This window comes from Poecilia mexicana, unplaced genomic scaffold (assembly GCF_051168715.1).
Source record: "Poecilia mexicana isolate PSO_F unplaced genomic scaffold, ASM5116871v1 scaffold_5, whole genome shotgun sequence".
Lineage (NCBI taxonomy): Eukaryota > Metazoa > Chordata > Actinopteri > Cyprinodontiformes > Poeciliidae > Poecilia > Poecilia mexicana.
Window position 1 is genome coordinate 14,499,748 of NW_028263374.1, and position 25,179 is coordinate 14,524,926.

Here is a 25,179-nt window from a genome sequence, read left to right on the forward strand (position 1 = left end):
TTCTAAAAGTATAAACATAAATTTTCTTTTCAAGTCATACGTTCTTCCCCTGCCAACTTCCCAGTCTCTTTTCTTACTTCCGACTGGCTCGTCTGTCTCTTGTTGTGAAAAGAGCGAACCCTACTAAGAAAAACCCTCCTCCTCCCAGTGTTTTATGGGAAATGTAGTCAATGAGGATGCAGAGCTCCCCCCACCCCCCCCTTTAACAGCTGGGGGCAAAAGTTCGTAATCAGGTTTAGTCATGTTTAAAGTTGTGCAGAGATCTTGATCAAACATAAAGGAAACTAGTTTTGACACGGTAATATCTTAACTGGTAATGATTTGCTTAATATTTTTACTGTACTTTTATCAAACTTAAATGATAAAATAGTCAATTAAATTCGCATCGTCTTTTTAAAGTTATACCTTAATTAATGATTCAAACGCTTTCTAAACGTTATCTGAGTTGAATCCAATTAAATTGGTCTGCTAAGGCGTTTCAATGAATGACCAACTTGGAAATCAGAATATACTGAACCCAAACTATGCAACTTGTCCTCAATCGAAATTCTCATAAAAAAAAAAACACACATCCTTGACGAAAACGGTTTTCTTCCCAGTTCCGTAGCGCCATCATGTGGTAGATCATGGTATAGCGTCTCACAGACACACTTCAGTCTTCAAGATTAAATTGCAATATGCAATAATAAACAGTACAATTACAATAGGCCTTCGCAGCGCTAAGCTGCTTGGGGCTATCATTGATGCCTAAGAGTTTAGGTATTTAAATAAAAACTAGCATTTGATGATCATACCTGAGAAATGAAGAAAAGGAAATCATGTCACCCCATTATCTTTATTGCAACATCATTTACAGTACAATAACTGCCAGGAACATATTAAAATATAGAGATACAAGAAAATAGACACAAATCGAAGGACAACAAAGTTTAAAAGCACTTTGAAAATTATTACATTTACTTTTTTAATTGGACTAAATCTTTAATTGCTATTTACATTATATAAACTAGATATGGATATAGAATATAAAGGGTATACATTTATATACATTATTTATAAATGCTGGCTGATGTCATCATTTAATTAATATGTTATGCTGTTCAATCAAATGCATATTAGGAAATCACACAATCAAGGAGGCCAAACAACACCGAGGTCTCCTCAGAGATCCTGTTGTGTCCTCGTTTATCGTTGCTTTATTTATTGGTATTTGTCTGTTTTTGCATGTTGTGAAGACATGTCCTTGTGCAACCTTATTATTATTATTAAATCAAATGGCCTACTTGTGCTTCAGCCAAATATCAGGTTCAAACAAGGAAGGGGATAAATAAAAGCATAAATTAGCAGAACATCGAACACTGAGTTACGCTGCAGTGGCTGATGCAGATGATTCCTCTGCACACAAACACACGCATAAAAGAAACCAAACATATATAAGGTAATAAAAATAAAAGGGGATTAAAAGAGGCTTGTTGCGTAACAAAAGACAAACAGGACAATATTAATATATTCACACAGCACTTTTAGTAGTCTGGTGTAAGATTTTGTTGTTTTTTTTTTATCATAGAAAACAATACTGAAGTGTACAGTATGCAAGCCCAACGTCTTACTGAGGACTCCTAAGTTAGTAGGTTTGTGTCTGCAAGGAAGCAGCGAGGAAGACAGACGTGACCACCAATGTTGATAAATCACTCACTATATATATATATATATATATATATATATTTTTTTTTTTTTTTTTTTTTTAAATCAAACGTGAGAAAAACAATCGTTTTTGCATTTCATTACTGACTCGGATTCATCCGAAATATCCACATAAAACACATCCAACATTACGTTTTGAACAACACTTCACCCACCGAAGGTAGACGACGAACACTTGCGTTATTAAATACTTTTGATCGGAGTATAGCGTAGATGGGAGTTAAACGTCACAGATGCATGAAGGTAGTAAGTAGTACGGTTCACTTTACAGCGGAATCATGGTTTTATCTTTCCAAATGACACAGACACTCAAAAACCCCCAACATTACATCCAATAAATTATTCATCATATTCTGGGAGCACATGACAGGAGTATATTCATTATCATGGGGGCTCTAAGGAATGTTAACTTTGAAGGGGTTATTGCAGGTTATTCAAACTTTACTAATCCACTACGTTAGGCAGAACAATCAAAAATGTTGTCAAACAAAAGGAGCTTACCCTTAAGTCACATCTTCAGATATATTTGTTTGCGTTTCATCTCATTAACTGGCCTACATTGCTGTGCTTTTTGAAGTAATAGTGCTTTGCTAACCACCTGCTAAATAACAGACACCTTACGGCCGAGACAGACATGATCGGTCACTGGTGTGCGTGACGGACTAGTGTCAGTAAGGCTTGTCCTAATATTTCTGGTCACCGATAGCGTGACCCTGTTGTTGGTGGGGTTTCTTTTGTGCAGTACTCTGCAAAAACATATCCACACCCCTTAGGTTTTTTTTTTTTTTTGAGGTATCGATATCAAATATCAGTGAATTTCAGGGCGATTGTATGTGATAAACCAACACGAAATGGAGAAATAATTGTGAAGTAGAAAGAAATACAAATTTAAACCCAAAAGGTTGATGTTCTTTTGTATTCCTGCTACTCTGATACCCTCAGAGTAATTCTTGTGCAAAAAGAACATAGCAGGCAGGCCAAGGGGAAAGTTGTGGAGACGTTTAAAGAGACGAATAGGCACAACAAATCTCAGCATGTACATGTTTAAATCTAGCTGTGACATACCCCAAAACATATTGCAGCTGTAATTCATTTGATAAGGTATCAACTCCAAATTCATGAATCAGAATGCATGCAAAAGATTTTTAGTTGTCAGCATTTTGAAAACCATTCATCCTCATCCATCCACTTCAAACCTATGTGCTCTGCGTGTTGGTCTATCCCATAAAATCATTTGAAAAAAAAAAAAAGTGCTGTTATTTAACATTGCAACTTGACAAAATGTTTAGAAGCCCGAGGGGCATGAATAATATCGCAAGGCGCTGAATGTTTTGGTTATCTCCTCTTACGACTAGCAAATAATTAAAAACAGTTCATCAAATCGTCCAAGAGCCCAACCCCCACGTTTATCTGATAATACGGCCTGATCATCAGCAGTCTTCTCTGCACTGCGGTTGTCTTTTCGGGGCTAAGCAATCCGACAGACGAGGCCCTCAGTACCATTTCTACCTGTCCTCTTAGTGAAAACAAGGAATACCTGCACAGTTTAGGCATGTATTGTGCTATGTTGGCAGAATTCAAAACGTGCCTTCTGGGTTATCCAGAACTAGCTAATCAGTTTTATTATTATCTTTTTTTTTATCTAGTAAAACAATACAATACACTTTTTAGACTATGTCTGATAGGACATATGTAACTGTGCTTTACATTTTCGTTTAACACCCTGGTCAACAGGAGGAATTGAGAGAAGGCTGAAAACGTCAAGGTATAAAATAAAGAGCAGCAGCAAGAGTTAGTTTAATGTTCACCTTGAAGAAAAGGCCGCATTTTTTGAGCTTTGTCAGCTGAATCACTTGGCCACGTATTTGTCCTCGGTAACGAGTGTGCTTGTAGTTCTCTCGTGTAATAAGCAAAAGCAGTGCCCAAAATGTAGCGATAATTGTCTTTTGCACTTTTAAAGTGCAACTGCTGTGAAAAAATATAATTATATAATTAATTCTAAGTACAGAAACTCTACAAAATATATATAAATCATTTTACATTAGCTGGTAAACAGGAGACGGATCAAACATATCTATGTAAATTTGTAGTTTTCATATTAAAGATCCTTTCGGGGACAGGAGCTCACTTTATCTTTGCTTTCCCACTTTCTCCTCACAAAACTCCAGCCGCCAATCATCACACGTCTGGCACTTCAGTAAATTAACTGGTAAAACTTCCCAAGCACTTCCACTGGCCTGGATCCACTGTTACTGTTTGGTAGGACGTACAGTACAATTTATCTCCACCAGAACCAAAGAGCTTCGAGAGGAGAGAGACGCTCCGCACCCCCAGCCAAACTCTCATCTCTGTGGCAAATATTCTCTTAGAAAAAAAGGAAGGGCATCTTCAAACATCAGTGATTGGACATCAAAATAGTAACATTACAACACAAAAATCCAAATCAACAATATAAAAGCTGAAAAAAAAATAAAATAAAATACAGTAGGGTTTCTAATGACCGCTGCTGGCTTTACTGCTGCCCGATGTCCAGTCAATGATGATAAAGCTGAGACTCATTATCATAAATAGGAAACCGATCCCAGCGAAACAGGCGGCCTGAAAGAGAAACGCAGAGTTCAAGGAAGAGACGCACCGATGGGAGGAGATAGTGGCTGCATGATATCAAGAACTTTAACTTTTACAGGACATGATTGTTGATCTTACTGGGTTTGTTTGTTTGTTTGTTTGTTTTTTAAATCAGACTTAGTTTGGTCCTAGAACAGCGGTGTGCAAAAATGTTTTCATTTTTCTTCTATTAAAAATGCAAAAATATTTGATAGTATTTACATATATAAATAGTGTATGTCTGCATGTTGCATCACTGGTGTTGCTGCACAGCTTTGCAATCTCACTCTCAGATGCAGTAGCTCTGATCTATGACTACATGCGTCTTCTGTAGGGCTTTCGAATGGCTGTGCTCAAATTAAAGTTAGGATTTTTTTTTTCTTTTTTTCAGCAAAAGACTATGCCAATGCAACGAACTTTTATTTTAAGGCTTTTTAAATATATTTTTGCATATAATGTAGAGGTTCTCCCATAGTTGAACTGGTGTAAATGAAGGATTTGAGCAATATTTCCAAGAGATTCTCACCAGGATTTTTGGAACCGAGCGCAGAGGCTCCTCTTCTTTGGGTACAATTCGGATGTAGAAGACAGCAGGGAAAATGAAGATGAGACAGGGGGCGGATGTGGCACCTGAAAGTACATAAAATACGTTGAATTATTCATAAATCAGTTCAGTGTGAAAAATCAAACCCGGCAGAAGATGCACCACTCTGAGGACAAAAAGGGGAATGCTCACAATAAAAAAGTTTACCAGGTAAAAATATAGTTCTGAAAAGCAGGAATAAAAATCTGTTTTCAGAAAAATCATGGCTCTATGCACCTCTTGAGGCGATTTATGGCTGTTGTCTGTCCTCTGATCAAAAATGTGATGTAACTTTAATGTTTTTAAAGCAATAAAACATTGCAATACAAAAAAGGCAATAAAATGCTCGGTGTAGTTCTTTCGCGTTCTTTTAATGTCATTTCCGCCTAGATTTTCCACAACAGTGACACTCCAGATACAAGGAATAATTTTGCATTATACACTTCCATTTTATTATTTTATTCCAAAATTCTCCATAAATAAGAAACACTTAATTCGTAAAAAAAAAGTAACTATCTAGTTTGATAGACTTAAGGATTTTTCCATTCTAAAAGATAAAAATAAATTAGTTTAATTAAACCATAAAAACAAGTAAATTCTATATGGTAGATATTTTTGTTTTATTCATGTATATTTTGTGGCTTGAGATAAATTTCATCTAGTAGGACCAAAACCAAAAATGACTGTTAGAATTTCTAAGGTTGCTGATCTCTAAAATAAAAAGTTTCTATGCAATGCCAAGTACTTTATGAATAACATATGCACTATATATGTCTGGACTAAGGAATAGAGATGCAGAAATCTTTTATCAGAATACATCATACAGGCGTTGCAAATATCTCTCAAAACCTGCACAATCATGCAAACAGGCTATGCAGATCTTTATGTTTTTTATTTTGTTATCTCAAAGAGTTTTATGTTTCTTAGTTAAATTTGATAAGATACATATAACCTCAGAGTTGAGAAGAATATGAATTCTTTATTTTAGCCCAGTCTTTGTGTTTCTCTGCATGTTATGTTTAATTTCCACCCATTTCTGCTGAACTAACAAAACGTCATTTCAACTTAAGGTTTTCAATTCTAATCTGATGAATTCACATCTTTTTCTCAAGATCAATGTAATTTAACCTACCAATAACCCCAAAGATGCCCAAGATGTTTGGGGCAAAGATGACCAGCAGGTTGATGAAGGTGAGCAAAGTGATGGCAATTGCAATGTGACGAGGCCAGTAGAAGGTTTTATTGGGGAAAATCATCTGCTGGATCGCTCTCCTTACCTGATCATAACACAAAAAGGATTTAATTGCTTATTCATTTAATAACTTTGACAATAATGAAATATCGTCAAGGCAAAAGATGATATTTTAATTAAAAAGGCAATCAGCTGATGGGCCTGTGTGCAAACATTGAGTGCTAAAATAATTGTACTTACAGGAAAGAGCACGATCGGTACTGTGAGTGTGACAGCAGTGAGAACAGCCACACGCACACAAAGGATTAAAGTGTCATAAGGGTCGATGCGGCTGTATGTGTGAAGTAGCTCTGCCTCCACTTCGTCTGTAAGTGGTCAAAACAGGAAAACAGAGATTCAAAGTAAAATGTCAAAATTAGAGAAATTAGGGGGTACTCCTTTGTAAAATTAGACTACATCTTTATGAATTCCGGCTATTTACAGGACTTTTAGCAGCATAACTAAAACATGAGGCCAACTCAACAGAAATTATTTAGCAAACCAGAAATCAGCCGTCCTCCAATGCTATATCAGTCCATAGATTTAAGCCCTCTAAAAAAAAACTGGGATGTCCTGAAGAAAAGGGAGTCAGGGCTCGGGATGATTTATAGCGATTTGATTTATAGATATTCTCTGGAGTGGTGGAAGAGCAAAGGTATTCTAATTTCAGAGGAAAAAAACACAGCTCTAAACCCCTGAAGATCTTAAATGTCTCCCAAATGTATTAAAAGTCAATATTTTGATTCCTTTAATTAATTGGGTCATGAAAGTAAATGACAGTCTCTTCCTGGGAACAACATGAAATCTGATATATTTTCCTTCAAAAACTGCTTTGATTTTAAGATACATGAGGAAAGATGATTGAACTGTCTCCAAAAAATGTCTCACCATAATTTTTTTTAACTAAGTCTGATTTTACATTTTCGATGATTGAAAGTTTCTGATTAGTTACCCAAACATAAATAAAGGTTAATACTATATTTCTGTTAAACCCCTAAAATCATTAATAAATATGGCTCTATATATGTACAGCAGGTGTCCATCTCCATTAATATCCTTAAATTATCAATTATCAATAATGGGGTAAAAATGTTTTACAATCTGTGGGTCACAAGAAATTTCTTTAAAAATGCCTGGTCAAATTCCCTTTTCTAGGTATTGATTTTGTTTTTAACATGAATGTTTATTTCTCTATTTCACATAGTATAATAATAATTTGAAGGCTTTTCCCCCTCATCTTTCACAGTGGTGTCAATAATCATGGAGGGACTTGCGGATTTTTACTTGAGGCCACTAGAGGGCATGAATGTATCATAATAGTTATAGCTCTCAATTTACTACCATTTTATTTCAATAGATTCACATTTAGTAATTTTGGTGCATTTATTAAATGAAAACTGAATTTGAAAACGCTTGTGGTTTTTGAACATTATGAAAGAATAGAGCGCTTTTTTACACAACCAACCAGCAGAGAAACATGTTCTCTAAGACAGAAACGCAAATTGTCAAAAATGAGAGAATACGAGGGCTTACTGTAGAAAGTTAGGTATCCAAACAGAGCCGCCAGGAAGTACATGACGTACATGACTGCAATGGAAATATTGGACACGTGCTGCATCTTTTTCTTAGTGGGACTGAAATCAGAAAAAATAAAATAAAATCATCATGTGGTTACACCAATATTCAGTTTAATTATGTTTCCAAGCAATGCCTGTTAAACCAAATACAAACGCTGACTTCACCTTTAACCCTAGAAAACATTAGCAGCTTTTTGTCAACAAGGGATTCTACATTTTGGCTAACGACATGCTACACGACACAAAGCAGTGCAGAGACATTTCAAAATACAGTGAAAGCAGTGCATGTGACTAGAATATGGCAAGCCAAGCACAAAGCACACACACAGCAGCTTTCCTCTGCTTATTAATGTCTCGTCCAAAACAAAGTTAGCAGGAGGTTTCCTTCATAAGAACATACTTGCGCAGCTCTGTGTAGATAGGGAGGACCTCAGGGTGGCACACAAAGGCGAACGCCAGGATTGGAATGGTGTAGGCCGTCTGTAAATGAACCCCAACAGGTCACCATAGATACAGCAGCGCTATCCCCGCCGTCTTACCACCAACTCCTCACTGCACTGCCCATTGCTGCCTCTGACACATCACAGAGAGCTAATTGTTTCTTGTGATTAACTTGGGCCTGGCAGCAGACCAGCTTTAGCCTATTTAAAAATGCCTTGGTGCCTCGTAAGTCGCTAACCAGCTGGAATCGGTCATGGTCGAGTGAGAAAAAGTACGGGGACGCTGACAAAATGTTTAAAGGGTTTTAGGAAAAATCTGAAACAACGAGAGAATATTTGCTGCCTCTCTGAAAAGTAAAACTACTCAGTGAAATTATGCAATTACGTTCAGATTGGTCATACAATAACGAAGGGTCATCCAAGATTATGTGACAAGAAAGGATTTTAAAAACCAAAAGGATTTGAGAAAAGCGTCCAATGTTTTTCCATCTCAATTGTTGGTCCTGATATGTCCAAATTTGATGGCTTCTCTGTGTAAATAAAATGCTTTAGTAACTGCTGCGCTACTTCAGACTCCAAATGATTTCTGGTCTTTTTGCCCCCTTGCCATTTTGTACCCGTGTAGTTTTGGTCTTTTCTGTCTCCCATAGCGCACTTCATACCAACCGGGGAGAGGTTAAGTACTTTCTCTAACTAAGTAATGGACAATTAAAAGCAATATTCTGCAATTTTCTATTAGTTTAATGTCAGGAAATGTTATGTAAATTTTTTTAAAAATAATATCCACCGGCAGGGGTCAACTGACACAAGGATCAGATCTATTATCAGTGGTAAAAAAAAAAAAAAAAAAAAAAAAGATGCAATAGAAAATTTTCAGAATATAAAAATTACATGCAAAATGTGGGCATTTTTTCAAGATTATTCAAAGTGCTTCCTTCCATATTTTTTGTCTCATAAATGTTTCCAATGGTCAAATAAATATTAATGATGGCCAAAGATAACTTGAGTAAATACAAAAAGTGATTAAAAAAAAAAACCTGGCCCTAAGTAGCAGGCTAAAAGATCTCAAATGGCAACCCATCATGTCCCAATTCAAAAGAAATGAAAAAACAGATGAGAAAGTAATTGACAACTATGAATTTGGAAAAGGTTTGCAAAACCATTAAATTTCAGGTGTCGCAAAAGTCTGATGGCTGCGACAACCAATTATAGGTCTAAGGGACATTAAGTTTTTCACAAAGAGCTGAAAAGGTTTGAATCATTCTTTCCTTTATAAATAAAACTTGAAATGCATTGTTTCAATAAGATAAAGGATTAATTCACAGGGACAAAATGCAAATAAGAAGGAACAAAATGACAATCCATAGGAAGAAAATAGGGGTACCAACTGGCATGGAGGCAAACTGACCCAGAGGCAGTTCAGGGGTTCATTCTGTCTTTGGGCCCTGCGTCGGTCGTAAAGTCACACAGGTTTGCAGCAGGTTCTGATCTGTTTCAAACCAGGATTCCCATGCTTTGACTGTGAGAAGGGACTGGCGACATGCTGATGACTATGACATAAGTGGGTGACTTTCAGTGCCCATAGCAGTGCAGGTGAACTTGCAGCTTCGTAGAAGGTGACATGCAAACACGTACTTGTGTGTTGAGGTTGGCCATCTTGGGAATGCAGGCCGGGTTGTCCTCCCCACCGGGGTCGTTGACGGTGACATTCAGCACGCTCACAGTGCTGTTATGAGCGAAGTCCACAAACGGACAAGGGAGGTTGAACTTCTTGTAGATGACCTGCGCATGAATGCAGAGACAATTGGTGTTGCAGCAAAACAAAAAGCAGTGAGACAGTTAATACTGGGACAGGCTGGAAATATGTCAATGAGAGAAAGCCAACAAAAAAGAGAGAGAGGGAAGGCGGCGAGTGGATTACAGCTCACAGAGCCAAAACTAGGTCAGAGAAGGAAACACAGCCAGGGACTGCAGCATGCGAACATTAGTCCATAGCAGCGAGTAGGAAATACTGAAGAGCTGGTGGGAAGATCCCAGTGCATCTGGTCAGCATGACAGACCAGGAACGGGAGGCAACATGTGACATACATGTATGTACAGTTCATGACCAGAGGACTCACAGAAACGAGGAAGAACACCATGCAGCTCAGTGAAAATCCACTGGTGTATCCCAGGTATCCTGACAAATAAACACTTTGTTAGCATTTAAGATCATCACAGAGTACATGGCAATGATTGACAAAGACCTAAAGTTCATGTCATATTAAGTTACATAATGTGTTGAATATATATATATTTATGTATATTTTTTTCACATTATAACCACAAACCTTGGTCTATTATATTGAGACTTTTGGCAAGCAGTGACTTGGGTCATTATGTCAGGAAGGTGAGAATATTAGAATGAAATGGCTGGGAAATCATACATGTTTTTTATTTAATCTTGTCCGTCATCAGGACACAAACTTACGACAAAAGACTATAATTATGTGCCTGTTTGCTCAATTTCCAACCTGAATTTTTGCCATTTTTTTTCTTTAATAAAATGCTATGGGTGCACCATAAGCTCTCACAGGAGAACAGATAAAATTGGTTTCCTCTTATAAAAGCCATAAAATGACACACTCACCCAGCTGTTTCATCAGAGCCAGCGGTAATATCACTGTCACAGAGACGATGATGACCAGATAGTTTCCGTTCAGGTACCATTCACTGCGGAGAAGCAGACAGACACAGCAATTATGGTACTGATTTGAAATTACTATAAAGACTCCTCTCAGTCTCACTTATTTTAAGGATTTGTACTAAATGAAAGCAAGTCAGCAGCTAACCACAGGTGCAGGAGAAATAAGATGTTTGGAGTTTTAGGAGTCATTTGGAAATGAAATGATGAAAATATTCTTAGAACTGACTGTATGGAAAAAGTTAACTTGTTTTATATTTAAAAAAAAACATTTACAAATAATTTTCTGTTCCTAGGGTTGTAAAATGATATTTTACCCTTCTATTTATTTGATATGACAACACTGGAAGAGATTAGTGTGTAACTCATGACAGAATCCCATGAGGCAATCGTCGGCATGTTATAGTCACAAGGCTGTCTCTGTCTAGGAAAGAAAGCTCAGAGGTTTATTTTTAGAGCCACACAGCAGGGGGGATTAATTTCTTGCCCTCTGTCAGGTGGGAACCACCACAGCATGCAGCATCTGTTGCAACACTCTCACTTTTTAAAGTAATAATGATGCTATCTCATGTAAAAATGAGCTTTTATTTTTTTTTAAAGCTATTTTTCTCTAAATACAAACACTTTATTCAACAGTGTTCCAGCTATGTGCGTGTTTTTTTGCATCAGAATAACGCTGATTTTTAGATGTTTCTGGGTTTTTTAGCTTTTTTTCCTATGCGATTAAATGAAACAAACCCACACACTCTGACAGAACGAGGCGCCACCAGGGCGACCTAGTTTGTTATCGCTGGTAAACAACGATTGTTGACCGTGGCCCACAGCTACACGGTGATAACAGGTTGAGCGCAGTGCGTGCACTTTGTCACTTCCACTACAGTGTTACTGATCTGTCCAAACATTGCCATGAAAAATACTGCAGCAGCAGGTGCAACGTTCCTCACCGGGTCTGGCGCAGATCGGCTGAATACAAAGGACCCAAAAAATGTTTACCCAAAAACTTCCAAGAAACTCTTGACCCACTTAGCACAGGGTTGTGTAAGCATTCTCAGAAACGAAAAGAGGGTGCAGATACTCCATAACTGGAGCAAAGTCACAATGAACTGCACGCATGAGAGCGAGTTTTGTTTGTCTCCTAGGCCACCTGCAGTAAGCGGTGATATCCCACAGTTTACATTTTCAGCTGCAGAGTCTTGCTGCGTTTTGATGCAATCGCTCTCACTGGACATGGCGCCCCCCCCGCACCCTAACCCCCCACCTCTCTGGGGTCACAATCACAGCTGTTCTCACACCAGCTGCTCCAAGCGTGGCACCGGTCCCAACAACTGGCACGGCTCGGAAGGATTCTTCGGTCTACAATTAAATCTCTGTCCGGTCCCACAGGGAGCCGATGGGATGACTCACTTCCTTTTCGCAGATTGCTCTTTCATCATTAAGTGTGATTCAGAGACGGGCTTTTCTTGCCTTAACGTCTTTTATTTGCATGTAGAGTGTGAGAAAAGATAATTAAGAAATACAGTGCCGTGCAGACGCATTCACACACTTTGGACTTTTACATTTTGTCACATTATAACCACAAATGTTGATGGGTTTCATTTCATATGACGGGCTGGATGAGCTTGAGCTATTTTATAAAGAAGAATGGCATCTACATTCCATCAACAGAATTGTTCACAGTATGCATTTTATGTATTTAGATTAAATAAATCACGTGCCAGGCACTCACCCTGCAGGCACGTCCACCTTCAGAAATGCCTGGATTACCAAAGGGAACTCATACTTGACTATGTAAAGGTAACTGGACATTGCTGTGGATCAGAAAGAGATAAAGTTACAGTACAAAAAATGATGGCCTTTTCACCTTCTGAAACAAACAGGAGACTGCAGACTACATGTTTTGAGACAGAAAACGCGATGAATAACTGCATATATTCCCACTTTAAAAGTGTTACATATCCTGTAATATTCAACTGACAAACAAATTGAATAAGTGTGCATGGACTAATACTAGTCTGAACTGCTTGTTGAGAATGTCATAAGTAATTGGACATAATATGGAACAATCAATATTACTAAAAGTGGAGGTTTCCTTAAGATCTATCAAGATAAGAAAGAAACCTGAAGGGGCCTTCTGGCAGGTATTCCACATACAAAAACAATTGTACTTTATTTTTTCATTTATCCAGACTAAATAGATAAAAAAAACTCTTAAAGTTATGCATAAAAATGACACTACACATTAACCCAGAGAACACCACCACCACCACCACAGTGCAGCGTCATGCTCTGGGGCCTCTTCAGATGGAGCCAGACTTCGGGTCAAGGGGGAGGAAATTCAGCTTTGAGCCTAAACCTTTAGGTGTCTGCTGGAAATCTGAAGATTAAGTCAGATTTTATGTTTCCGGTATCACAGTGAGACCAAGCAACAACGTGTTGGCTTCAGTAGAAAAAAAAAAAAAAAAAAGCTTTGAAATGTCTAAAGCAAAGTTTTTTATACTTACTAAGCATCTTTTTGAGTTTTTCTGTGGCCCTTCTAGTTTTCTATAGCATGCCTGGTTTTCAGCTAGGATCTAACTTGCTGTCGCTAAAATCTTGTGGCATTTCAGTCAAAATGTGCTGCCCATTTCTTGAGCAATCAGCCACAGAAATAAGGGACAACTTGTGACAGGCTGCCAGTAAATCCCCTACAGAGATAACAAAAGTTTATCTTCGGAGCTTAAGAGCCGTTTAAGCCTGGATGATTCAGAGCTCATGGTTAAGCGAGAGCTTAACAAAATAAATCTGAGAAATCCTGGTTAAATATTGTCTAAAGCCATTTTAAATTATTACAAGAAAGTCTGCATAATTTTTATTTATTTATTTTTAAAGAGAGCTGTTGTTCTACAAAATGCCAGCGATGAACCTCACCTCCAATGTTCTGGAGCGTGATGGCGATACCTGCAGCCATCTTCCCCGGAGTCCCGAAGGCCCTGTAGCCGAGCTGCTCATACGCACGAATACCTGAACCACAAACAGAAGACGAGAGAGACTGTGTTACAACCACAGCTAAAAGAAAATGTTAAATATAACTATGTTTGTGATTCATTTACATCAGATTACTTTAGACGCTCACGTACCTACAATACCAGACGACTTTAGCAGCAAATGGATTGAATATGACGAAAGAACTGCGACCACTGTGAGGAGCAACCTGAAAGCGTCAGACAGCAGATCGCGATTAGCGCCACTTCAAAGAAACTTCAAAATGAATACTCACTCGCTCTTAAGACATAGGACTAGATAAAAAAAATAAAAATAAAAAATGAAAAGCCTTCCTGTTGAATATTTACACAATATGATTCACTGCAGGTTATTTAAACAGCTGCAGTTCAGGCATAATATGTTTCATATAGGTTGTATGGGATGAGAAAACCCTGCGGCTCTCCTGGACTGTTGGTCCAGCTGATTCACAGAGGTCACCCCGTAAGCCTCCCTGCTCTCTGTCACCAACACACAAACACACCAGCTGGGCTCTTAAAGGACAGAAGAAACACACAAAAGAGAAGAACATGTTTCTCTCCGTTAGTCAGCCGACGTGGAAAAATACACCCAATAAGTCGTTACTTCCCTTTTCAGCTGTTTTTACTTGAGGCAGAGAACGCAATCCTCTCTTTACTTTGTTCATAATCAGCGGGTTTGCATTTATTCGGGGCTGCAACAAATTTTTTTGTCAATAATTGATTATTCTATCAGTTACTTTAATCGGAAGAAAACTCTGGGTCAGCAGATTCTTCATTAACCACTGAGGCCTTTTTTTATATACAATATTAGAAATACATTAAAAGATACAAATATATTTTATTTTAAATGAGGAAATAAACACTTTATTCCACAAAACATGACATCATAGCGTTCCCTTAGTGACGCCTGATCATCTGCAGCTGAAAAGAAACTGATAACATCAACATAGTTCTGCTTGACCTTACGTCAATGCAGCGTAGAGATCTGTTGATCACTTTAATTGACGACTAAATTAGTTGACGGTCACTTCAATAATATGACGATTGATCAAATTAATCGTTTCAACACTACATTCATTCCCTGCATTCTGATGCAAATATAAAATAATCTCAGACTGCACCAGCTTAAAAAGGAAAAAGTTACTTTGAGACATTTTGTAAAAATACACATGTAGTATGAAAAAAGATTGATCACGTCTATATTTAATAGGGCACCATTTGAATGCGTGACCGGAATTGATTCGTTTTGTGATTTAGAGCTAAATCTCTAGGAGAGAACTTGAAATTAACTCCTGGGATAAACCCGTGGCCCGAGGGCGTTTCATGAATGGTTCCCTGATCCACTGGCATTCTTTGACCCAGTTCACCTCATTCCAACCATTTACTGTTTTGTCTTTTGTTGTTTTTTTTTGTTTTTTTTTGTACTACTGGCAACATTAACTTTCACTCCCACACAAACACTCTCTCAACCCCTTTCGAAAGGCCAGGCGGTTCTGTCTTTCACCGCGACTTCAACTCTTGGCCGCCAAACAATTTTCTTTTTCTACAAACCGTGTGGGAGAAAGCTTAGCTGACTTGGGGGCTTGAAATCAATCAGTCAAGTAGAAGTGGGAAGACGGATCTGCTGACACTCAGACAGACCGACACACTTGGGTCTCTGTTGCCCGACCCGCTGAAATGCCACCCCACAGCATTCCTACTCGGAACCAGGACCACTGACCCAAACCACACACCCACATAAGAAATCTCAAAGAAAGGGCACTCATGTATTAAATATAATTAATTATCAGCTGACAAAAAGGTGCTACAAATACTTGAACACTGCAAGTGTTTGTTCAATTAAGGGAAAAATGACTAAAGTGAGTGATGTCTGGAGACGTCTGACAAATTTCAGCTTGATTGGAAACCTCAAAATCCTATCGCTTTGTTCAGTTTACCAGGAGTTACAAAGGTCATGACAGAAGGACATATTAATACCGTGACTGCTTCCCTGTTCTTAAAATAAATTATTAATAATCACTTGTGGGGGGGGGGGGCGGGGAGTGTGAGGGATATTTTTAATGCTTTTAAGTTAATAATTGCATAAAATCTTATTAATATTTGCCATTTAAACCACACAAAAGAGAAAGTACAACTTCAAGATAAATTTGGGACACTATCCCAATCCTATTTTATAATGATGCTACCATTTCTTAAGTTATTCAAAAAGTTATTAAAAACTGATGCAAGAAACTAAAAAAAAACTGCTTTTGGTGATCAAACTTTTTGAAATGCATTTGCATTTTTCCTTCTAATGCAAAAAATAAACAACCCAGTGTAGATTTGCAAACTACATATCAGAGCCGTTGTTAATGGATTTAGTCATAATGGAAACCTGTTGTGCTAAATTTACAGGGGGCTCGACCCCTGGAGGAAGTGGCCCTTCAGAGCCCACTCTGCCGCAGAAACCTTTACAGAAATCGTTCGGACGCTAACGGTGGTTCAGGTTCAGGTCTGGAATAACATGACTTGATGTCATATCAAAGGTAGGTGCAACAGAGGGAATCTTTATTTCTCATAAAAACAGAAACCAAAGCTCCAAATGAAATTCTGACAGAGCTTTTTGACAGAAAAGCACTCAAGTTCACGGCATCAGGAATTTGCTAAAACGCTTGATATTTTACATAAAATCCTGGGACTAACAATGAAAATAGAAATATTGGGTGAATGTGATGTGGGCCGGGGAAGGATTCAAAACATGTCACATCACAGCTGTTCAGATGTAAATCCTGTAAGAAATGGTCAAAACCCCTCTGTCTTCATTTTTGTGAAATGCTATAGGGTTGACCGAAATAAAAAAACAGGATATGTGGCAGTTAGTGTAAAACATTTCTTAACATTTTGCCCACTCTGAATAAATACTAAAGTTAACCTATATCTTTGGTATATTTTCTTGATAGAACATATTTACGTAAATCTGTAATGCGTAGCAACTGGCAGTGAGGCAGTTGCTACACAGTTGAGTCTCATCTTTAAGTGTCAGTCAATAGCAATATCATATAAACTGTTTTTTTTTTTTTTTTTTTTTGTGCTGCTCACTAAAAGTTGCAACAATCCTTCAAATATCACAACATAGACAATGCATTGCTCAAGGCAATCTGCTCAGTGGCTTGAAAAAGAAACAACTATATGACAAAATGTACGCTACGGCCATTGTTACTGTTGACGTTTTGATTTTGTTTGTTTTTTTTAAGCTAATATTTTATTTTGGTCCTCTGACTGTTTTAGGAGGGCAGCCCGGGGGTTCAGAAGGATACCGGGGGAAAATTAAAGAGGCAACCTCATGCCTGCTGTCCAACGAGAAACACAGAAAATCTGCCAGTTTTTCTCAGCCAAATATGTCACACTTGCTGCTTGTTCCTCTCAGCGGCTACTCTATTGTTCAAAACAAGATCTGACATAAACACAAATACACAGCCTTTCATCTGAAACAGGATAGACAAGTGCACGCTATCTGCTGCACGGAGTCACGTACTGCTAATTAACACGTGACCATATTAATATATAATGTAGCCCAGATGACTGGGGGATTATTTTCAGCTTCTGTCTAGCCTGGTGTCAGAACTACTGCCGTTCGGTGACAGAGAGTTCAGTCAGTTCAGTCAGCTAACATCCAGAAAACCCTCAGTCACACTACACAGATCCAAATAAGGAGCTTTTTCTGCCATGAGGAGAAATCCTCTTCACAAGACTGCCTTGAAGAAGAGGGCAAATCACATCCTTCAGGATGACGTCTTTCTGAATATTAAACACGCCTGTCATTTTCTCCAGAGGAGATGTGAATCTGGAATAACAAAAAGAGCTAACTCTCCTCAGCTACATTCAGTTTTTTACAAGTAGACAAAAAAAAAAACAACAACATACTACTACCAATCTTGAGCCAGAAAACATTCAAAACGTTGCTGGAACTTTGTGTTTAGCTTCACTATTATAAGCAAAAATATTGAATAAAACTATTTTTGAAATGCCTGATTAAACCAGTTCCAACATCAGCCAAGTCATAACCAGCATTGTGAAGAATAAAAAAAGATGGTGCATTCCTGCTGAGGGAGAGTCGCGCCTAGAAAACACAAGGACGTCCATAAACATCCAGCCATTCTTTTTTTACTGACACCAACATGAACGTTTTTTTGGGGGGGCTGTGGTAGAAACATGAAGTAACCAGAAAAAAAAAAAAATCCATGACAGCAACAGGAGTGTAAACCTTCCTGAACATCTACACTGACCAGGCATGATATTAACATGCAAATACCATTTGTCTATTTGTTGTGGCCCCAGTTAATAGGCATCAAAAGCAGGAAAAAAGCACACTAAAAGCCAACAGCCTGCAAGAAAACAAGCAAACTTAGAATGCTTGTGACATTTCTCTCTTCATGTCAAAGAATAAAACTGAAATGCTACAAGAAAAAAAAAATGTTTAGCTGCTGCTGATGAGGCATGTTCCTTAAAGGCCAAAAGCCCCGAAGTCATGAATCTGTTGCACCAGCCTGCTACGCTGCAGACTTTTAAATGTTATGCTGCTAATTCATTATGCACACAGACTGACTCAAAGCAGAGAATCAATCAAAGGGGAACGTATTAAAACTCATTACTTTCTACACCTTTGACTGCAATCACTTGTTTTATGAGATGAATAAATTATTGTTGGGCTATAATTGTGCTTAAGCATCAAATGTACCCAGTATCACCAGTTTCTTTGTCATTAATAAGGTCTGCTAGAGGGTTAATACAAGGTGATTACATTGCATTTAGAAGCTATTTATGTCTCGCACAAACTCACACTGCAAAACCCTCAGAGGGTTGAAAATAAATCAGAGTTCTGGGAGCTGTAAGTCAGCAAGTGTAGCCGCAGAAAGTAATTCCAATCCACTTAGGGTTTTAATACATCATCATCGTCAACGTTAACGCGTGACTTACAGAAACAGGACGACCCCTGTGTTGGCCATGGCGTATGCAAGTCCTAAAATTCCACTTCCCATGATTGCATTGCCCAGGTTGAAGACGGACATCCCAAAGGAGGTTTTCCCTTCAAACTGCAACCAAAGTAGAACAGGGGCTGGTTGCATTTCGGCAGACATCCCTGAGTGAGGAGTGTGATCGTGCCAAGGCTGAGATGTGTGTTAACTCACGTCCGTGAAGCGCGTTGTTTTCTTATCCTCGGCGCCTGATAAGAACTCCTGGCTCTCCGGGAGGCTGGCTTCTGTGTTTTCAGTTCTGTGAGGACTAAAGATTGGAAACTGCTGTAAGAATATGGAGCATACTGCAAACACAGATTTGTAAAAAAAATTCTGGGAAAACTTTGGACACATCTGTGTTGGTATCATCATGCAAAACTCTTCACATCCCTTGAACTTTTTGAGGGGATTTTACTGGGATTTGTACATGATAGACAAAACCAAATTATCTCATAGCTATCAGGTGGAGGAAAATTTGTTTGTGGTTTTCAATTTTGTGAAATTATCTCTCACTGAGAGCAAAACTACAAGGGTTTTGCAAGTATGTTTAGAGACTGAACTCTTTATCCATTCTTTTTTTATTTTTTCAAAATACTGTACCTTAAGTTCAGCCATATCAGATGGAGAGGATCTGAGAATTTTCATGTCATGACACATTCTACATTAGACTTAGTTCTGGACTTTTACTAGGCCATTCGGACATTATTGTGCTCTAAGCTAATATGCTTTACTCTGGTTGGTCCTGTTGGAAGAGGAACTTCTGCCCTTGACTCAAGTGGTGTGCAGGCTCTGGCAGGTACGCTTTCTGTTTCCAGTCATAATCACCATAGGATTTTACATTCAGGCCAAAAAGTTACATTTTGGTCTCATCTGTTCAGAGCACCTTCCTTCATATGCCTGCAGTAACTACAACCTGAGGCAAACTGCAGCTGGAACATCCACTTATTTTCTTTGATGGATCACAGAGGGATTTTAAAAGTTTGTGATATTATTTTATAATCCCGCCCTGTAAATCTCTCTACAACTACATCTCTGACGTGTCTGCTGCGTTCCTTGGTGTTTATGATGCTTTGTTCATTAACGTTCACCAACTTCTGAGGCCTCCACAAAACAGCTGTATATTTAATTACTTTAAATTACACAGGTGACCTCCATTTACTAATTAAGAAACCTGTGAAGGCAACTCATTGGACTGCATTTCATTTTTTTTGGCAGTAAAATAAAGTAATGGTGGTCAACTCAGAATATTTTTTTCTTCTACTTAATGATTCAGTACTGCTTTGTGTTTGCATATCACATAAAATCCCATGAAAGTGCATTAAAGTTTAAAGAGATAAAATGACAAAGTACTTTTCCCAGGCACCTGGTCACCACAAAGACACAACATGCAACAGTTATCACAAAACTAATCAGTGTGAAATTGACTATTCTCATTATGGATCATTTTATACATACCTAGCATTCTGGGTGCTATTGGCTACAGTTTCTCTACAAGCACTGTAGAGAGAGGTCATCCATCACCCAATGAGAGCACAAAGTGGAAAACAACACCCACAGTCATAATATGATAAACACATTGACAAAAAGCTACATCATCATCATCTCTATCCCAGAGAGGGGAACTTTAATTGAACCATCTATTACACCAAGAGTGCAAAAAAAAGAGAAAAAAGCTGGACAACCTGATGTGATAATTGGGCACTTATCTCATTACATTATCAAGCACAAATTGTAGTACAGCAAGTCAGCAGCTGAAGCCTAAGTGTTGTGCCAAGCAGAGCTTCATTAGGGTCTTTGCTGAAAATCCCGTCGTGGTTGACGGATTTTTGTTGTTTTCTACGTTTTTCTTTTTATGGTACGCTGTCGTCTGTTTAAGTGCTGTTGTTCTTTTTCTCTATTTTTTCCATCTGTTCTCTTCTTTGTTTTAGTTTATTTTAACTAAGTCGAGTTAAGTCTATTTGCATGGCATATTTCACTATGTAGTAACTAATTATGAAACAGTAATAAACATTACATTTCGTCAGATAAACACCAGCAATTAAATTCTTTGGCATATCCCAGGGACCTAAACATGACTTTTATGCTCACATTACATTGGTTTACACTACATTTAAGTGGAACACTCACTTTTCACAGTCTTCTGCAGAAGGTGTTTTTGCAGATGTTGCGATCTCCTCTCCAGGTTCATGGCCTTTCCCGTTTGGAATAGCGTTCACCTCTGCTGAGGAATTTTCCACGGTCTCAGCTGGTTTGTCCTCACTCATGTCTCCTCAGGTAAATAATATTCTGTCCTTTGAAATTAGTGAATGCCTGACAGTGGTAAGAGCTTTGAAGCCAATGTTTTGATTTTCCTCCTGGGATCTGTGTGAGAGAAAATAAAAATACAGACAATTAGCATTTCGGACGTACAGTGTCAGGCACTAGGGGAAAATGAAAAAGAAGTCATATAATTGGACGTCAGGTGAAGACGTCTCCCAACACACGAAAGGATAAAACCTAATGGAATGTATTACTGAAAAGTTACATTAAGGAAGTCATTTGAAAAATTCAAGAGATTTTGTTAATTTACTTCAAACCTTTCAGCAAATGAAACGTTGAGAAGAGATAAGTTAAATGTTTTCATAGATCAATTAAGCAAAAAGATGATGGTCAATAAAGTTTTAGATGCTTGGAAGGGCCTGGTAGCGACCCTAAACAATCACTGAGATGACCATATTAAACATTTCATACTAAAATGTAAATGGCTCAATGATTCTTTGCTGAGAATCTGGTGACGATTGGAGACCACCGGACTACAAAGAACTCAGGGGCTCAAAGTGGATCAAGAAAAAGTCTCCCACAGCATTACACCACCACCACCACCTATAAAAATAAATCATTTGTTACTATTTTGTGCACTAATTAAAGTAGAACGGGTGTTCAGATTTTGTGGTGAAATCACAATCAAAATAAAGGGTGACTGCAAGAAATAAAAAGCTTCTGTTCGTGGAAACTATCCCAAAAACTCAGTAAACTCCCATTTTCAATGCAGAGCTGAGAGTGCATGGCTGTTTTGGCAAATTCCATGAATAAATTGACACATTAAGTGACAGGTCACCCCTTAAGAGGAAATAGAGCCTTTAGCTTGGCGTGTCACACTGGGCTTTGCATCAGGCCTTCATTTCCTGGGTATCCTGTTGTGTTGCATTAGTTGACCAGCTGACTTGTGGGGCCCAGAAAGGCCTTAGTGACATGTATCTCCTAGATGCCGTTGACTAAATCCCCCGTCTGGCTGGCCCTAAATGATCGTTTTTTTTGCTCTGCTGCGTAAACAGGGATCATAATGGTGACCATGTTGAGATCTACAAAGAAGGAACACACAAACGGTTCGACTCCCCCCACAGTGGTGAGATAAAAAGAGAAGAACCAGTCAGGACCAGCTACAGACCAGTTCAAGCTGTCTTTGTGCCTCCATTTCTCTGCTTGTCCCTTTTCTCTCGGTTTCCTCTTTTATTGTGGAGGGTTCAGCACAGCCACAATGTTCGGGGTTCTCACTGCAACAATTACTGGCAGCAGCTCTGCCGCCCTTTGTTCCTTCAGGCCTATTTCGCTTCGCTGCCTTGTTCTTTTCAAGGTAGCTCAATCCGGGAGGAAATATCCCCCAAACCTTGACTACATTGTGAGGTGAAGCACCCCTGGTCTTCACCTAGCGTTCCTCCAAACCTACCGGCCACATCATTGTGAGCTTCACTGCACAGACAGACCTCTCGGTGTCCCTGGGTAAGCTGGGCAACGTGGCCGGGCAGCAAAGCACAGGGCACAATGGCACATGTTGTGTGGTTTCCTGGGAACCGGTTGGGAAACAGTGGTACTATTGTGCCAGGCATCATTATGCTGCCAGGGCCCCTTGGCTGTAGTTCGCCGGGCCACTCGAGAGGCTGAAAAGGTATTTCACTCCCTAATTGAAAAGACGCCACCTTGAATTCAGCAAATGCCAGCATACTGCTTTCACGCGGAGTTGTAGCATAGCTGCTGACGGCAGCAATGGCCGAGGCCGGACCGGCCTTGTGGGGACAAATCACCGCACAGTCACTCAAGACGGTCCACAAATCACAGGGAGGTTGGAGCGGCCATTGACGGACAACACTCGATGAGCTGCCCGGCTCCTCCTCGATGGCACCAAGCACTGGTGCTTCTAGCAGAGGGCATGATTGGCCTGGGTCGTGTCTTTTGCAATCATTATGTTCAGCAGTTAAGAGAATACACGACTGCTGACTAAAAATACACTTGGTGGTCAGAACCTCGCATTTATTGAGGGAATTCAGAAAGCTTGAAGGTTGTGAGTGAAGACAGAGCAGAAGTAGGTAAAAAAAAAAAAGTATGCAAAAAAATCTAACTAAACAGCAATTTAACTAGATTATAATCCCTTACAAAAAATATTAATACTCCTTGGACTCCTCATTTATTGGGATTTTATGCTGTAGGCCAACTACAAAGTAGCACATAACTGTGAAGTGAAAGGAAAAGGAAACAACTCCTAATTTTGTGACGTGTATATGAAGTTAGTTTGTCTCTATTCAACTTTGTAAAATAGCTCAAACTATTCTTGTCAAAAATATTTAATTACACTTATCTAGCCTATCCTAACACATTGAAACTTAGATCTAAGCTAGTTCTCCGTCCCGGCCCTCCCTCATGCCTCCTCAGCATCCCATCAAGAGACAAGACATTTAATGATAAAATAAAGAGGGAAGACAAGAGGCAGCTCTGACATGACCGAGTCTCAGACATGCAGCCACATGAACACTGTGATGTGAAACAATGGCCTGGTTGTATAGATGACCTAAATCATGCAGGACTGTCTACTGTTTGTCGACGCTATGTAATGCAAGAACATGCGTTCGTTTTATTGGAAAAGGAGACACAAGGTCTGCACAAAGATAAAAGAGGATGAGGATGCAGGAAACTATATAAACGGGTATAATTCATGAAGGTGTTTGCAGGCAAATGTGAGTTTCTGTGTCCTTCCACATCTGACAGAGGCAGATATGCTCCTAATGTGGCTAGTAATTAACATCTCTGCACTAACTCAGATCCCCACATTAAAATGAGTCACTTTGCAGGGACTTAGTGGGAAACCTGTCCATATTTATGTGAATTTATGACAGAGCTTAGCCTTCTCAGAGACCAGTGGCTCTTGCCACAAGGGGAAAATACCGTCTGCCAAAAACGTATTAATTATGATGCAGAAAACATGATATGATACAAAAAAACAGTCAGTGATGTCACAAAGTGTTTGCCTGATATTTCCCCCAGAATAGATAATTTTGTCAAATTATGTATATGTTGTGTTTAAATACATATTGTTTTCTTTTAAAATACAGAAGACAAATGTATAGTGTGGAAGAGTTCAACAAACACTTCAAGTTGCATTGGATAAACTGAAAGCAAACAAAATAAAAATAATAAATAGTTAAATAAATAGTTAATGCAAAAATAATTGTGCTGCACTGAGGGTGAGATGACAAACTGCACAAAGACAAAAGAGGATGAGGAAGCGGCATCCCTAAATAGAAAATCTGAATTAGATTAACTACTATTTTTTTTAATATTATAAGATATTTAGAGAAAGCGACTGGCATCCAGTGCACCAGCCACATAAGGACTGGGGTATTAAACAGGGGTTTGGCTGTATGAACGAGCTGAATAGTGCAGGGTGACACAGTGTTTGTAGACACTATGTCATGTAAAAACGTGGTTGTGTGGCTGCAGAGGGAAACACGGGGCTTCTTATTATTTAACAAATCCTGATTCTCAGATCACTGAGATCAAGTTTTCTTACGCCTCATCCTCTTCGATACAAAACACAATATAAAACCCATTTTATGATTCAGTTCACTATAAGATATTTAGTCTCTCACTTTAAGTTTATTTTTCTTTACAAAAATGTTCCAACAAAAGTGCATATTTCCAAATAAAATAAACCAACACACACCACAGCTACACCAGACGGACAAAACGACTTTCCTCCAATGTTTATTTTAACTCCCAAGTCATAATCCTGTACTGTAAGACTCTTGTAGGGAGAAGATGAATCTTTTTTTTTATGTCAGCAACAGCAGAAGCTAGGTTCACTCCAGTTCTCCTTCAGAGCATCAGCGTGTGTGTGCCTCAGCTCTGTAGCTCTGACGTAAGCGGCTCTGCAGAGACGTCATCCCACATGGAGGGAAACGGAGCCAGGCGGCTTCTCTCATTGTTATTCCTGAAGTGACACCTGTGCTATAAAACGCTGCTCATGCTGACTCACTCCTACACTTATTTAGCTTTTTTTTTTTTTTTTTTTTTGCATTTGTCCTTGCCGTTTATTCATAGCTTGATACTG

At 38.7% G+C, this 25,179-nt stretch overlaps 1 protein-coding gene across 2 annotated transcripts in view; it reads right to left on the minus strand.

The window, feature by feature from the left end:
• Positions 1–816: 816 nt before the first annotated feature.
• Positions 817–25,179, minus strand: part of LOC106918489 (sodium-coupled neutral amino acid transporter 3-like) — a 34,880-nt gene continuing 10,517 nt past the window's right edge. Inside the window, exons 2-17 of one of the 2 annotated variants that reach the window (XM_014988311.2) lie at positions 20,946–21,179; positions 20,274–20,315; positions 18,993–19,086; positions 18,781–18,896; positions 13,942–14,015; positions 13,733–13,825; positions 12,552–12,633; positions 10,772–10,854; positions 10,263–10,321; positions 9,778–9,924; positions 8,103–8,182; positions 7,659–7,759; positions 6,327–6,451; positions 6,027–6,171; positions 4,838–4,941; positions 817–4,302 (exon numbers count right to left, since the gene is read on the minus strand). In XM_014988311.2, the coding sequence (XP_014843797.2) occupies positions 4,198–4,302; positions 4,838–4,941; positions 6,027–6,171; positions 6,327–6,451; positions 7,659–7,759; positions 8,103–8,182; positions 9,778–9,924; positions 10,263–10,321; positions 10,772–10,854; positions 12,552–12,633; positions 13,733–13,825; positions 13,942–14,015; positions 18,781–18,896; positions 18,993–19,086; positions 20,274–20,315; positions 20,946–21,082 (1,587 nt within the window). In that variant the 5' untranslated portion in view covers positions 21,083–21,179 and the 3' untranslated portion in view covers positions 817–4,197. The remainder of the gene's footprint in view (positions 4,303–4,837; positions 4,942–6,026; positions 6,172–6,326; positions 6,452–7,658; positions 7,760–8,102; positions 8,183–9,777; positions 9,925–10,262; positions 10,322–10,771; positions 10,855–12,551; positions 12,634–13,732; positions 13,826–13,941; positions 14,016–18,780; positions 18,897–18,992; positions 19,087–20,273; positions 20,316–20,945; positions 21,180–25,179) is intronic. The other variant, XM_014988312.2, reaches the window with a different exon arrangement.